The sequence below is a fragment of the Salmo salar genome, chromosome 02 (assembly GCF_965601325.2).
Source record: "Salmo salar chromosome 02, fSalSal1, whole genome shotgun sequence".
Lineage (NCBI taxonomy): Eukaryota > Metazoa > Chordata > Actinopteri > Salmoniformes > Salmonidae > Salmo > Salmo salar.
This window is the reverse complement of record NC_138292.1, coordinates 61,853,361-61,869,596: the sequence shown is the minus strand read 5'-3', so window position 1 is coordinate 61,869,596 and position 16,236 is coordinate 61,853,361. Positions and strand designations below refer to the sequence as shown.

The 16,236-nt window shown below is 42.2% G+C and overlaps 1 protein-coding gene across 5 annotated transcripts in view; it reads left to right on the top strand.

Annotated features, from left to right (window-relative positions):
- The window catches only part of LOC106586780 (SH3 and PX domain-containing protein 2A), a 121,620-nt gene that overhangs the window by 56,194 nt on the left and 49,190 nt on the right, over positions 1–16,236 (top strand). For all 5 annotated transcript variants that reach the window (XM_014174425.3, XM_014174414.3, XM_014174408.3 and 2 more), the window contains exon 6: positions 10,828–10,856. In XM_014174425.3, the coding sequence (XP_014029900.1) occupies positions 10,828–10,856 (29 nt within the window). The remainder of the gene's footprint in view (positions 1–10,827; positions 10,857–16,236) is intronic.

The following is a 16,236-nucleotide window of genomic DNA, read 5'->3' as shown; positions in this document are numbered from 1 at the left end:
TTGATGATGTAGAGTTAGCTCTTGAGCTTGACAGTCTAGACAAGAACACTGTCTCACATTGTTGTCGAGCACCCCCTTTCCTTTGTTTGCTGAAGCGTGGAGGCCCACCTGAACACTGTCTCACATTGTCTCATAAAGACCCTAACAAAAATAGGCAAACTGCTGTTAGAATGCACAGTAAAACACAAATACATCCTTTTTATGCTCAATAGGGTAACACTGTATAGTAACTTTCATTAACAAGCCATTAATAATATCATTGATGAGGCATGTGTTGGTTATTAGTAACACCAGATTGAATGGCACACTTTATATACTGTACTTTCCCTCCTATAGATACTCCTATAGTACCCTCTGCTACTCCTGTAGTACCCTCTGTTACTCCTACAGTACCCTCTGTTACTCCTATAGTATCCTCTGCTACTCCTATAGTACCCTCTGCTACTCCTATAGTACCCTCTGCGACTCCTATGGTACCCTCTGTTACTCCTATAATACCCTCTGTGACTCCTATAGTACCCTATGTTACTCCTATAGTACAGTATGTTACTCCTACAGTATCCTCTGCTACTCCTATAGTACCCTTTGTTGTTCCTTAAGTACCATCTTCTACTCCTATAGTACCCTCTGCTACTCCTATAGTACCCTCTGCTACTACTATAGTACCCTCTGTTGCTCCTTTAGTACCATCTTCTACTCCTATAGTACCCTCTGCTACTCCTATAGTACCCTCTGCGACTCCTATGGTACCCTCTGCGACTCCTATGGTACCCTCTGTTACTCCTATAATACCCTCTGTGACTCCTGTAGTACCCTATGTTACTCCTATAGTACAGTATGTTACTCCTACAGTATCCTCTGCTACTCCTATAGTACCCTCTGTTGTTCCTTTAGTACCCTCTGCTACTCCTATAGTACCCTCTGCTACTCCTATAGTACCCTCTGTTGCTCCTTTAGTACCATCTTCTACTCCTATAGTACCCTCTGCTACTCCTATAGTACCCTCTGCTACTACTATAGTACCCTCTGCGACTGCTATGGTACCGTCTGTTACTCCTATAATACCCTCTGTGACTCCTATAGTACCCTATGTTACTCCTATAGTACAGTATGTTACTCCTACAGTATCCTCTGCTACTCCTATAGTACCCTCTGTTGCTCCTTTAGTACCCTCTGCTACTCCTATAGTACCCTCTGCTACTCCTGCCGTACCCTCTGTTACTCCTTTAAATACCCTCTGCTACTCCTATAGTAAGCTCTGTTACTCCTACTGTACCCTCTGTTACTCCTATAGTATCCTCTGCTACTCTTACAGTACTCTCTGTTACTCTTATAATACCCTCTGCTACTCCTATAGTACCCTATGTTACTCCTATAGTACCCTCTGTTGCTCCTATATTACTGTCTGCTACTCCTATAGTACACTATGTTACTCCTATTGTACCCTCTGTGACTTCTACAGTACAGTCTGTTACTCCTATAGTATCCTCTGCTGCTCCTATAGTATCCTCTATTACTCCTACAGTACCCTCTGTTACTCCTATAATACCCAATTGTACTCCTATAGTACCCTCTGATACTCCTATAGTACCCTCTGTTACTCCTATAGTATCCTCTGCTACTCCTTTAGTACCCTATGTTACTCCTATAATACCCTATGTTACTCCTATAATACCCTGTGTTACTCCTATTGTACCCTCTGCTACTCCTATAGTACCCTCTGTTAGTCCTATAGTATCCTCTGCTACTCCTTTAGGACCCTCTGTTACTCCTGCCGTACCCTCTGTTACTCCTTTAAATACCCTCTGCTACTCCTATAGTACCCTCTGTTACTCCTACTGTACCCTCTGTTACTCCTATAGTACCATCTGTTACTCCTATAGTACCCTCTGCTACTCCTATAGTATCCTCTGCTACTCCTACAGTATCCTCTGCTACTCCTATAGTACCCTCTGTTGCTCCTTTAGTACCCTCTGCTACTCCTATAGTACCCGTTGCTACTCCTATAGTACCCTATGTTACTCCTATAATACCCTCTGTTACTCCTACAGTACCTTCTGTTACTCCTATAGTACCCTCTGTTACTCCTATAGTACCCTCTGCTACTCTTACAGTACCCTCTGTTACTCCTGTAGTACCCTCTGCTACTCCTATAGTACCCTCTGCTACTCCTATAGTACCCTATGTTACTCCTATAATACCCTCTGCGACTCCTATAGTACAGTATGTTACTCCTATAGTATCCTCTGCTACTCCTATAGTACCCTATGTTACTCCTGTAACACCTTCTGTTACTCCTACAGTACCCTCTGTTACTCCTACACTACCCTCTGCTACTCCTATAGTACCCTATGTTACTCCTATAGTATCCTCTGCTGCTCCTATAGTACAGTCTGTTACTCCTATAGTATCCTCTGCTGCTCCTATAGTATCCTCTGCTACTCCTACAGTACCCTCTGCTACTCCTATAGTACCCTATGTTACTCCTATAATACCCTCTGCTACTCATATAGTACCCTCTGCTACTCCTATAGTACCCTCTGTTAGTCCTATAGTATCCTCTGCTACTCCTATAGTACCCCATGTTACTCCTGTAACACCTTCTGTTACTCCTACAGTACCCTCTGTTGCTCCTATATTACTGTCTGCTACTCCTATAGTACCCTATGTTACTCCTATTGTACCCTCTGCGACTCCTACAGTACAGTCTGTTACTCCTATAGTATCCTCTGCTGCTCCTATAGTATCCTCTGCTGCTCCTATAGTACCCTCTGCTACTCCTATAGTACCCTATGTTACTCCTATAATACCCTCTGCTACTCATATAGTACCCTCTGATACTCCTATAGTACCCTCTGTTAGTCCTATAGTATCCTCTGCTACTCCTATAGTACCCTCTGCTACTCCTATAGTACCCTATGTTACTCCTATAATACCCTCTGCTACTCCTATAGTACCCTCTGTTAGTCCTATAGTATCCTCTGCTGCTCCTATAGTACCCTCTGTTACTCCTATAGTACCATCTGTTACTCCTATAATACCCTCTGCTACTCCTATAGTACCCTTTGCTACTCCTATAATACCCTCTGTTACTCCTACAGTACCTTCTGTTACTTCTATAGTACCCTCTGTTACTCCTATAGTACCCCCTGCTACTCTTACTGTACCCTCTGTTACTTCTACAGTACCCTCTGCTACTCCTATAGTACCCTATGTTACTTCTATAGTATCCTCTGCTACTCCTATAGTACCCTCTGCTACTCCTATAGTATCCTCTGCTACTCCTACAGTACTCTCTGTTACTCCTATAATATCCTCTGCTACTCCTATAGTACCCTCTGCTACTCCTATAGTACCCTATGTTACTCCTATAATACCCTCTGTTACTCCTGCAATACCTTCTGTTACTCCTATAGTACCCTCTGGTACTCCTGTAGTACCCTCTGCTACTCTTACAGTACCCTCTGTTACTTCTACAGTACCCTCTGCTACTCCTATAGTACCCTATGTTACTTCTATAGTATCCTCTGCTACTCCTATAGTACCCTCTGCTACTCCTACAGTACCCTCTGATACTCCTGTAGTACCCTCTGCTACTCCTATAGTACCCACTGCTACTCCTATAGTACCCTCTGCTACTCCTATAGTACCCTCTGTTAGTCATCCCGTACCCTCTGTTACTCCTGTAGTACCCTCTGCTACCCCTATAGTACCCTCTGTTACTCCTACAGTAGCCTCTGCTACTCCTTTAGTACCTTGCCTACCAGACTGGTAGTGTTAGGACTGGAACAAGACTACTCCTATAGCTGTTCAGTCAAGAGAATGAGTCAAAACTTTCCAAAGGGCACGGCTGCTAAGGTAGATTGAATTCTCAGACCATGATCTGATTCCACTAGGGCCATGTGTCTCTGTACAGTAAAAATCAATCCCACCAATCACATCTTGAAAAGGTCAGACCTTGAGGGATCCAGATCAGTTATAGTCTGTGTGTGAGGTGCAGGGATATAACACCATTGTAAATACAACCTATATTTATGTTTATTTATTTTCCCTTTTGTATTTTATTGGCATGGGAAACATATGTTTACATTGCCAAAGCAAGTGAAATAGATAATAAACAAAAGTGAAATAAACAATAAAAATTAACAGTAAACGTTACACTTACAAAAGTTCTAAAAGAATAAAGACATTACAAATGTCATATTAAGTCTATATACAGTGTTGTAATGATGTGCAAATAGTTAAAATGACATTGAAATTGATATTAGGGACATCTGCCTGTGAATGGGAGTACTGCAACAGAGAGACAAATTCAAGGCTGATGTCATTGATGTACCTTAGAATAGCTCAACTTGGTTTTCAAATGAGAGTTCTTCATCTTTTATGTCTTAAATGAGATGTACATTCTTTGTATGTCAAGTCTTTCTCGGTGTAGCGTCAGCCTATCTTTCAGTCTTTACCTATTACACACAGCAGTGTCAAAGCCTCAAAACATGTGCAATTCATTTGTTGATCCTTCTCTGCACAAATTAGCTTGAAATATATGCTTGTGAGCTTGTGTTTCACCTGGAATCAACAATCAACACATTAAAGACATCTTGAATCTTCCCTTTTAAGCATTTCCCTCAAGTACAGCAGCATGGTCATGTTCATTCCAAAAACTCACCACGAGGTGGCGTTCTCCTCGATGTAAATGGCCCTATGTGGAAACAGCTGTCTAGACCCAGATCAGCTGGAATACAGTGCAGACTGCAGGGCTGCAGCCAGTGACCCTGTGGCTCCGAACTACAGTAGGGAGAAAAGTGTCCCAGGGGGCTTTCCATCAGAGATAAATGTGTCCACTGTCTGGTATTTTTCTGTCAGTTTTTTTTCTCTGTCATTATTTATGTACATTTTGGCCCCGGGCTGTTCCTGTGAGAGATAGATTTCCAGACAAGATTCCTTGTCTTTCTGGTCGTTTTTAAGACTCTCGCTCTTTTCCTCTGTCTGACATGGGAATTTTCACACTTTCTTTTAGCTGTGATTTAAATTGTGGATGAATTTGAATGGAATGGCCATTTCCACAGCACCTGTATCAGTGCTCAAACTAGGCTAGACAGTACAGTATTGTTCATTAATAGATGCACTTAGAATATTGTATTATAATCCCTCTCTGACTGAATGAAGGATGAACATTTTTATACTCTTCAGTTGAATGTCAAGACAATTATCATACTATCAAATCAAATCAAATTTGGTTGGTCACATACACATATTTAGCAGATGTTATTGCGGGTGTAGCGAAATACTTGTACAAAGTTGCTTTGGAGCTAAATATGCTAAATATGTCGGCGCTATCTGACGTCATCGATGCTCAGAACTCACATTGTTCACCACCTTCTTGTAAATAACAACTACAATTCCCTTTGAGTGACAGTGGTTCCAGTCTTCAGTCTTCTTATCAGATTATAACTGCGATAAGTCATGGACTCAAGTGATTGGTCAGCTGTTGGGGCCTCTCCGCTGGCTATGAGCAAAGTAGCATTGTGTTGTCCCTAGTGATGGTGTAAGTCTCCAATCAACAGACTGGGCTTTTTTTTGGCTAATTAGAAACAAGGGATGGGGTGTGTGTTAGGGGAGGGGGGTAATTGTATGTGTGTGTGTTTGTGGGGGGTAATTGATTCTCTGTACCATTTTAAGGGAGGGTTGCTAGTGGGCAGAAGGAGCTTGAGCCTTGGCCCAATAATTAGGTGGGCGGGGAGGGGAGAGTTGAGGGGTGGTGATATGGTACTCCTCAGGGATTTAGAGTTCAGGTTAGGGGGGGTTGGCTAAGGGGCCTGATGTTCAGATTGGGTTTACTTAGGGAGGGAGGGAGAGAGAGAGAGACAGACAGAGTAAGAGAGAGAGAGAGAGAGAGAGAGAGAGATACTTTAATGCTGTACATAGACATTTGAAATGTCTCTATTCCTTTGAAACTTTTGTGAGTGTAACGTTTACTGTTCATTTTTGATTGTTCATTTCACTTTTGTTTATGATCTATTTAACTTGCTTTGGCAATGTAAACATATGTTTCCCATGCCAATAAAGCCCTTTGAATTGAATTGAGAAGGCAAGAGAGAGGGAGGGAGGGGGAGAGAGAGAGAGGAAGGAGGGACAGATTAATTTGGAGAAGTGCACATTCACATTCAAACCACCGGGCCAAACTCTGGGGGCCATTGGGTGTAATTAGTGCACAACCATCATGTTACTACTGTAGCTAAAGACCCCCACAGCCTTTATCTCTCAATCTGTTCCAGTTCATACACTGTCAATAAGAAACAGATTGCCTGGTTTGGATAGTAGCTCACAGGATTTAAAGCCGGTCCCAAATAGTTCCTTAACCCTCCTTTTTGCCCTAACCCTTCAATGTTTGTAGATCTGTAAGGTAGAAGCAATATGGTGGAAGCCCCTCCACTACACTGCTTATACCCAGACCTTTGAGATCTGAAAACATTGAAGGGTTAGGGCCAAGGGGAGGGTTCGGGAGTGATTTGGGACCGGCTGGTACAGAACATAAAAGAGGAATGGAAGGTCTCCATTCACAGGGGTTCAGGAATGGCTTGACTAACCTAGTGTCCTCGCTACTGACCTATATCACAGAAGGTCAGAGGTCACATTTGTTTGACCTGCTAATCAATCAGTCAGTAGATCTGTTTAGCTGGCCTCACGGCTTCCTAAATGTGCGTTCAGTGATTGAGCGGAGTGATGACATGCTCATGTTTGTGTACGTGTGTAGGCCTACGGACAGATCAGTTTGTCACACACACATTCTTACTGTAATCAGTCGGATTTCACTTTTCTCCCTGGAATCTTCGAGTGACAGGACTTCCTAGACATATAAAGGTCATTGACCTTTAACTTCTGCTGCCATGTGTGATCAGTCTTCTAAATTTAGCATGGTTGTACAGAAAGAACAAATATTTATTTTGAAATGGAGACAGCATTTTGATTCCCACTGCCTGTAAAGGGGGAACACTAGCCCTCAGAAACCACACACACACCCTCTTGAAATATTCAACAATATACTTACATATTTCCCCCCTCCTTTTCACCTTCCTCTTTCCCTCTGTCCTTAAAATATTTCTCTCATTACAATACATAGGAAGAGAGCTATCGGCCAGAACTCACGCCTCACCCCCGGGGGAACAGTATTATTTCAGGCTCGAGTAAACTGGTCACTAGCCAGAGGGCCCCCCCATAAATGTCTTTCAGATGCCTCCCAAAAAACCCGGGACTCAAAACTGCCAAAAATAACCATCCCTGGTCCCATTGACCACAAGCCTAACCTGGATGCGACCTAGCTATTAGCGTAGCGGCTAGGCTAGGCTAACTCCGCTAATGGGCTAATTTAGGTCAATGTTTACTTGTATTTAACACTAGCTAGAGGTTAGTGCTACTGTAGGCTAATGCTAGGTTAATGGGATAATTTATGTCAATGTTTACACATACTTAACAGTTTGTTGAGTAGATGTATGTAGCCCACTCTGTTGTTAAGGGTTTAATGAAATTCCTGAATGCTTAGCTAAGCTCAGGACCATCATATGATGATAATCAGGGGCACAACTTTGGTTTTAGAAGTGGGGGGGAGCATAATATATATATACAACGGGTGGGTCTAATCCTGAGTGCTGATTGGTTAAAAGCGCTTTCCTGCCGGTGTCTATTCCACAAGTTACCATCGGCTAAATCTATGACGTTAAAATGCTTATTTACTCTGTTCCATCTGACTGTGCAATCCACTGTCTCATCAACCCAACCAGGCACTTTATAAACTTGAACTCCACTATAAAAAGCATCTAGACATTTATCTCACATTTCCTTTAGACTGACATTTAGTTTTCAACAGTGGAGATTTGTATAAACCTTGCTGTCTGTCTCTCCATCATTTGCAACATTGTTTCAATAGTCAAATTCCATCTCCAACTGTCCCATAGTAATGAATGTGTTGGGAGTCAGGACGAGACAGACAGGCAGGCAGCGTTTCTCAGCCAGTCGAAATCATGAATGAGCTGGCATCATTTTTATGGATATATACGAACAAATATAAATTGAAAAAAGGTAAAACCAAACGCAGCTAATTTGCTGTATTTCCAGCTTCAGTTTGAAGTGATTGTATTACTCTAGCTGTGTTGTTGGCTAGCTCCTCTGAACAGCAGTGTTGTGACGAGTGAGCACCGTTTCTATGCCAGGCGAAATCGCGACTCATTAGCTTCTTGTTATGGATGTATCCAAATAAATGTCACATGTCCACCCCCGTCCCCAGTGAAAGTTGCGCCCCTGAAGATAATACACCTCAAAGCGTTTTTGGTTTGACCTTTATCAGGGTCCTATTCATTAGGCACCAAATAGAGGACAACAGACTAAAAGAGGGAGCGATTATAACTTGTCTAATAACAAAGGCTTGTTCGTTTCCCATTGCAAAACTGTACACGTTGTACTCTAATGAATACTGTACAACCCAGTTTACCAGGACATAGTTAATAACTGAATCGAAACACACACAGTATCGATTTAACCAGGAGACTGTTCTTGTTCTCAAGTATGAAGGGTTATTAGTTAGCTACTGTGAGTCTGTCATTGTTGATCCATCCATATAATAGTCATTCTATTTTCGTGGATCTATCTATCTCACTCAACACGATGACGATGCACAGTATTGCTAATAGAAAGAACTAGACAGACATTCCAAAGCTGAAGTTGCTGGTTGTGGTTGATGCACAACATTTACAGTTGGACGAAAAAGTGCTTACGCAGTTGACTTTTCTTGATTTTGAATTCTTTATAAGATGTTCAGGACAGGTTTGCCATGTAAATGAAGCTCAGCAGGCATTGTTTAACAGTCTCCAGGGTAGAGGAGTACAATTAAGTACTTTTCAGCCTGCTGCGGTGTTCGGCCAAACAAGCCCTTTCCTTACTACACAGCGTGAAACATGGAAGGCAGTTTACTTGTACTATCTGTGCAAGTTAAGTATTGATTGAGTTAGTATTTTAGTGTTTTAAGTGCTTAAAAAGATATTCAACTTGAAAATATGTCCCTGATTCTCCTCTCCTCTCCTCTCCTCTCCTCTCCTCTCCTCTCCTCTCCTCTCCTCTCCTCTCCTCTCCTCTCCTCTCCTCCACTATTTAGGTTTTGACTGTCAACCTGGGAGCTATCCCTCTGTGTCTGTGTAGTTTTAAAGGCCCTGGTAGCCCACTACCCCTAGCTCAGGTCACATTGTGTTGTAAACTCTGTAAGTGAGACCTCTTCTCCTGTTAACTCTCCAACACTGGGGACTGGCATAGCTAGGTGGGCCTTTGTTATGGGGTTATAGGTTGACAGCACTGACATTACACTAGTGTAGAGTAGTGTTAAGGTGTGTTCAATACAAAACAGACGTTTGTGATTGGAGTTGAATTGTGAGATTTTTGTAGAAATATGTACCAAATAATCATAGAACTACAGAATATAGAATCATAGAATTCTATCATGTAAAATTATAGAAATATATAGAATTGGTGTTGTTGTTCTATGTGGGTATATCTATATGGACATATATATCTGGATGTCTATAGAAGCGTAGCAGTGGATCCTAAGAAAGGGAACATAAAATGTTGAAAATCCTGGAAATCTCTATCACCCATAAAGAAGAGGATATTGGCAGCATTGCCAACACTGCAGCAGGCAGGACCAAGGACAGAAAAAGCAAATATCCTGCTAGCTGGTGCAAGAATTCTCCTTCCACAGATTATTTCCATTAAAATCCCATCTCTAACTATAGTCTCACTGTCAGCTGAATACAATAGCTTCAGTTGTTTCTCTTTAGCTGGAGGGTCATCTGCCCAGAGCGGCTGACCACTGATGACACCAGGGTAGGAGCTAGAGTCCGTCTGGTCACAATGGACAGTATTCTGACCTGACTTGGCTGGCCATTAGAACAATATAAGGGCATTATTCATGATCCTCTGTGGAGAGCTACAAAGAGGCTAATTGAGGCAGGGCATTGACTCTGAAAGGGTAGAGAGAGATGGCTACAGACCTTGGATTGGTCTTTTGGTCTCGGGTGAAGTGTGTGTGTGTGTGTGTTCATTCACAGCGACAGCCCAGGAGAATAATTTCCTTAACCTCATTAAAAAGACCACTAACTTCATCGTCATCCTGATGAAACACCAAGCTATTCCAAGCATCATTCTGCCCTCTGCAGTTAACACACACACACACACACACACACACACACACACACACACACACACACACCTACACACACACACACACTCTCTCTCTCTCCATCAGCAGTCACAGCATAGCATAGCACAGCACATCACAACACACACCCATTCAGCAGGGCTAGTTCCGCTCCGCAGTTCGCATATCCTTAATTTAGCCGTAGTTTAGCTAGCAACATAATCCAATAATAATCCATTAAGAAGACTTAAACAGATCCTCCCTCTCTTTCTCTCTGATGGAGGACATGAGGAAAGGGGAGTTGAAGAGGAGGAGGGAGGGAGGGAGGGCGGATGGTGGTGCCGTTTCAAACGTCACATGATCAGGTTGTCAGTTGGCCCTACTCATTCAACTCTCTCTCTCTCTCTCTCTCTCTCTCTCTCTCTCTCTCTCTCATACTCTCATAATTGCTCACTCACTCACTCCTCTCAGACACACACACACACACGCCTCTCTCTGTCTCTGCGTGCGGGCTGAGCTGTGTGTGTGTACGTGTGTGTGTATGTTAATGAGGTCAAGGAGTGACAGACACCGTACGTGTGTCTCCTCTGTGCTGCTGTCCTTCCCTTGACTCTCATCATGTCCCTCTGTTGTTGCTTCTTTTTTAGGGACTATGGATCATCCAAGCGCAAATCAGGTAAGGCACCTGTCTTTCCACTGCCCTATTGATTTAAAGTGTCTTCATGTTTTCTACAGTATGTATGTTGTAAGACATTGTAATTCTGTCAGCAGACTATCCTCTATAGAGTAATTGATTGACTTAGGTAGATGGAGGGAAAACTTACCCCCCCCCCCCCCCCCCCCTTCTTCTTCAACCTGTAGCACTGAATGATTTGTCATCCTGGTGAATGATACTTGTCACACAGCGTGATCTATCTTTCCCTTTAACTGTCGCTTTCATGTCTATCTGTCAATGTGGGTTTTGTTTACTTGTCCGCTAACGGAACAGAACAGTGACAGACTGTTGACCAGTGTTTTTGGGATGCGTTCCAACTGAACAAACCCTTTGTATAGCCTCGTCTTGCCTTCAGCCTTGGGTGGGGTCGATTAAAGTATTGAAACTCCTGGGGATGTCTCAGCAAGGATAGCCGTTGATGTTCCTGTTCTGTCTGCCAGGATTAATTATTTTCTGTTGTGGGGAGAGACAGATTGCATCCTAAATGACAACGAATTCCCTATATAGTGCATTACTTTTGTCCAGAGCCCTATGGTCAAAAATAGTGCACTATAAAGGGAATAGGGAGCCATTTAGGGCACAGCCATGGTCAAAACCGTTAAAATATTTCTTGGCTGTGGGCTTTGGTTTAAGGAATAGAAATTGCTTTGTATGACATACACCTTAGCCAAATACACCTTAGCCAAATACATTTAAACTCAGTTTTTCACAATTCCTGACATTTAATCCTAGTAAAATTCCCTGTGTTAGGTCAGTTAGGATCACCACTTTATTTTAAGAATGTGAAATGTCAGAATAATAGTTGAGAAAATGATTTATTTCAGCTTTTATTTATTTTCAGTTTACATCCACTCAATTAGTATTTGGTAGCATTGCCTTTAAATTGTTTTGGGTAGTCTTCTACAAGATTCCCACAATAAGTTGGGTGAATTTTGGCCCATTCCTCCTGACAGAGCTGGTGTAACTGAGTCAGGTTTGTAGACCTCCTTGCTCGCACATGCTTTTTCAGTTCTGCCCACAAATTTTCTATAGGATTGAGGTCAGGGCTTTGTGATGGCCACTTCAATACCTTGACTTTGTTGTCCTTAAGCCATTTTGCCACAACTTTGGAAGTATGCTTGGGGTCATTGTCCATTTGGAAGACCCATTTGCGACCAATCTTTAACTTCCTGACTGATGTCTTGAGATGTTCCTTCAATATATCCACCTAATTTTCCTCCCTTGTGATGCCATCTATTTTGTGAAGTGCACCAGTCCCTCCTGCAGAAAAGCACCCCCACAAGATGATGCTGCCACCCCCGTGCTTCACGGTTGGGATGGTGTTCTTCGGCTTGCAAGCATCCCCCTTTTTCCACCAAACATAATGATGGTCATTATGGCCCAACAGTTCTATTTTTGTTTCATCAGAACAGATGATATTTCTCCAAAAAGTATGATCTTTGTCCCCATGTGCAGTTGCAAACCGTAATCTGGCTTTTTTATGGCGGTTTTGGAGCAGTGCCTTCTTCCTTGCTGAGCGGCCTTTCAGGTTATGTCGATATAGGACTCGTTTTACTGTGGATATAAATACTTTTGTGCCTGTTTCCTCCAGCATCTTCACAAGGTTCTTTGCTGTTGTTCTGGGATTGATTTGCACTTTTCGCACCAAAGTACGTTCATCTCTAGGAGACTGCATCTCCTTCCTGAGCGGTATGACAGCTGCGTAGTCCCATGGTGTTTATCCTTGCGTACTATTGTTTGTAGGGATGAACGTGGTAACTTCAGGCATTTGGAAATTGCTCCCAAGGATGAACCTGACTTATGGAGGTCTACCATTTTTTTTCTGAGGTCTTGGCTGATTTCTTTTGATTTTCCCATGATGTCAAGCGAAGAGGCACTGAGTTTGAAGGTAGGCCTTGAAATACATCCACAGGTACACCTCCAATTGACTCAAATGATGTCAATTAGCCTTTCAGAAGCTTCTAAAGCCATGACATACTTTTCTGGAAGTTTCCAAGCTTTTTAAAGGCACAGTCAACTTAGTGTATGTTAACTTCTGACCCACTGGAATCGTGATACAGTGAATTTTAAGTGAAATAATCTGTCTGTAAACAATTGCACAAGGTAGATGTCCTAACCGACTTTCCAAAACTATTGTTTGTTAACAAGAAATTTGTGGAGTGGTTGAAAAACGAGTTGTAATGACTCCAACCTAAGTGTATGTAAACTTCCGACTTCAACTGTACATTAAATTAATGTAGAGTGTGAAGGATGCTGGGGCAGATTCTAGAGGGAGACACCAATGTGTATAATGTATCACTACTGTATTGGAAAGTGGGTGGGTTAGCCTGGTTCCAGATCTGTTTGTGCTGTCTTGCCAACCCCCATGGTCAAAGACCTGGCAGGACTTGGCTGGATGGGTGTATGTGTGTGGTAGAACATATGAAGAACATATGACTTCCTCTTATTGTATACTAGGCTATTCAATATGACTGACCTATGGAATATGAACATTTTCAGTGGGTCAAATATATGCTGTGACTAAGCTGTTTATCCATACATTCATACTTAAAAAGGTTTTGAGGTCGACATTAGTCATCTTAACGTGTTAGCATGGTGATGATATAGAAATAGTTGCTTAGCCATAGCATAAGATGTACGTGCGTGAGTCACCATTATCAAATCAAAGTTTATTGGTTGCCTACACAGATTTGCACATGTTATCGTAGGTGTAGCGAAATGCTTATTGCGAAGTTAGCTAGGAGCTAGAAACAAGGGTGATCATGTCTATCAGAGCCATCTTATCTGTGCTATGTTGTATCTTAAAGGGATAGCTCAACAAATATGTGCATCTCAAAGGGATAGCTCAACCAATATGTGCATCTTAAAGGGATAGCTCAAACAATATGTGCATCTTAAAGCGATAGCTCAACCAATATGTGCATCTTAAAGCGATAGCTCAACCAATATGTGCATCTTAAAGGGATAGCTCAACCAATATGTGCATCTTAAAGCGAAAGCTCAACCAATATGTGCATCTCAAAGGGATAGCTCAACCAATATGTGCATCTTAAAGGGATAGCTCAACCAATATGTGCATCTTAAAGGGATAGCTCAACCAATATGTGCATCTTAAAGGGATAGCTCAACCAATATGTGCTTCTTAAAGGGATAGTTCAGCCGAAACCATGGTAATATTGGACTTCTATGGGTTTAGAAAATACTAGCTAGCTAGCTAAGTAAGCGGTTGGTGACAGTGGCTAAATAAACAAAACAAAAGCATGGATGGCCCTCTGTTCTTGTCCACGGACTGCTTTCAGGGTAAGACCAATAAGACCAATAAGTAGATTTGGTCATTTAGGTGAACTATCCCTTTTAATATTTCTCTTTCCCCACACACATAGGTTGGGAGAGTGAAGGGAGAAGCACAAGTCAGACTTTTGCATGAATTTTTAAATAGAAAACAGCAGGAAATGCTTTGTGGTTAATGATCAATGACATTTCCGTCCGTTCTGAAGCCAAAAAGGCAACTTTTTGATAGTTTAGTAGTGGCTGACTGCCCATATCTACAAGCCAATATGATTTTCAGATTGTTTGTTATATTGCATGGTGATATCAGGGTGCTTTGCAGTAATATTATACTGTAATAATTTACCTTCAACTTGTTTTCCTTCTAACTTTGGTCTTACTTTCTTTCAATCTGTTTTTAAAATCAGTTCCAACATGCTTGAAAAACATTGAGTTTAATCAGAATGACTAATAGCAGTTAGTCAAAGTCAATCATAATTTGCTAAATGTAAGTTGTTTGGAGCATAGAATACGAACCCAACACACTTCCTTAAACTATCAGGTTCACCAATGCCCCGAATGAGATCACATCTATTCGATTAAATCCTTCTTTTTTTTTACCAGAACCCTCATTTAATTTCTTTAGAAACTGACTGCTTTAAATGAGATACAAGACATTGGTGCCTTTTCCTCATCCTCTTCCTGAGTGCTGATCTAGGATCAATTTAGCCTTTTAGATCATACTGAATGAGATTACATGGACGGCGAGGACCTAGTTCACCTATCTGGTTTATTGAGATCCCCATTAGCTTTTGCTGAAGCAGCAGCTATTCTTCCTGGCGTCCACACAAAAACATCACACATGACAATAACACGGATACACTGATAGACAAGAACAGTCACGCAAATGGGAAATACAAACAATACAACTGAAGAATAATGTGTGTGTGTGTGTGTGTGTGTGTGTGTGTGTGTGTGTGTGTGTGTGTGTGTGTGTGTGTGTGTGTGTGTGTGTGTGTGTGTGTGTGTGTGTGTGTGTGTGTGTGTGTGTGTGTGTGTGTGTGTGTGTGTGTGTGTGTGTGTGTGTCATGACCTGACAAGGGGAAACTCTGGAGCCCAGTTATAGCCTCAGGGTAATGTTTATTTCTGGTCAGGTCAAGTGGGCAGCAAAAGTCCTAGCCTGCCCATTATGTGTGAAGGGAGGCTGGGGCTTCAGGAATCCCATGATAGGCTGGTGCTGCTACATGTCTAATGGATATCGACCAATAATGGTATCTCTTTGCATATGAAAGATAGTCTCGCCACATCTTCCCGACCCAGCATGTGAACTCGAAACCCTCTACATAAGAACACAGCATATAGGTTCCCTGAACTTTAGACCCCATCACTGTCGTTCGTTCCTCAGCAGGAATCACCATAGGAGGGAGTGACTCTCTTAGCTGTATGTTAGAACCAGTAGTTAACATGAGGGACAGGGTTATAGTAGCACGCTACTGTAGTTTGTGGTGCGTTTTATTTGGGTCTTAGCTGCAGTATAAGTCTAGAGATGACATAGTGTTAGCCTTCCCATAGACTCTGTTTACAGTATGGTCTGCATGGCTCCATGTCTGCAATGCCACAAAATTGCATGGAGTTAGTTACAGCACATAGGCTACACCACTAACTGATTATGTGACCTTTTCCAAGTTAATACTGATTCCTCTATTAACTTTAGATGTTTCATTCAGCTTTTACACAATATCAGCTTAATCTACAGTACATAGTGGTGGAATAATCGTCATATAAAAACCGAAACCTCCTCAGTCCAGATGAAGACCTCCGAGGTAATAAAGGCTGTGAGGAAAATAAAGGTCAGAAGTGGATTGGAGGAGGTCCCTCCTTCCCTCCCTGTCAGTCCTAGAGAGTTTCTGCCTTGCATGTGAAGGCCAGATGCAGTGAACAGAGGTCTGCTTCCCAAATGGCATCCTATTCCCTTTATAGTGCACTACTTTTAAGCAGGACTTATAGGGCACTGGACAAAAGTAGTTCACTACAGAGAATAGGGTGCCATTTGGGACGCACACAGAGTGAATGT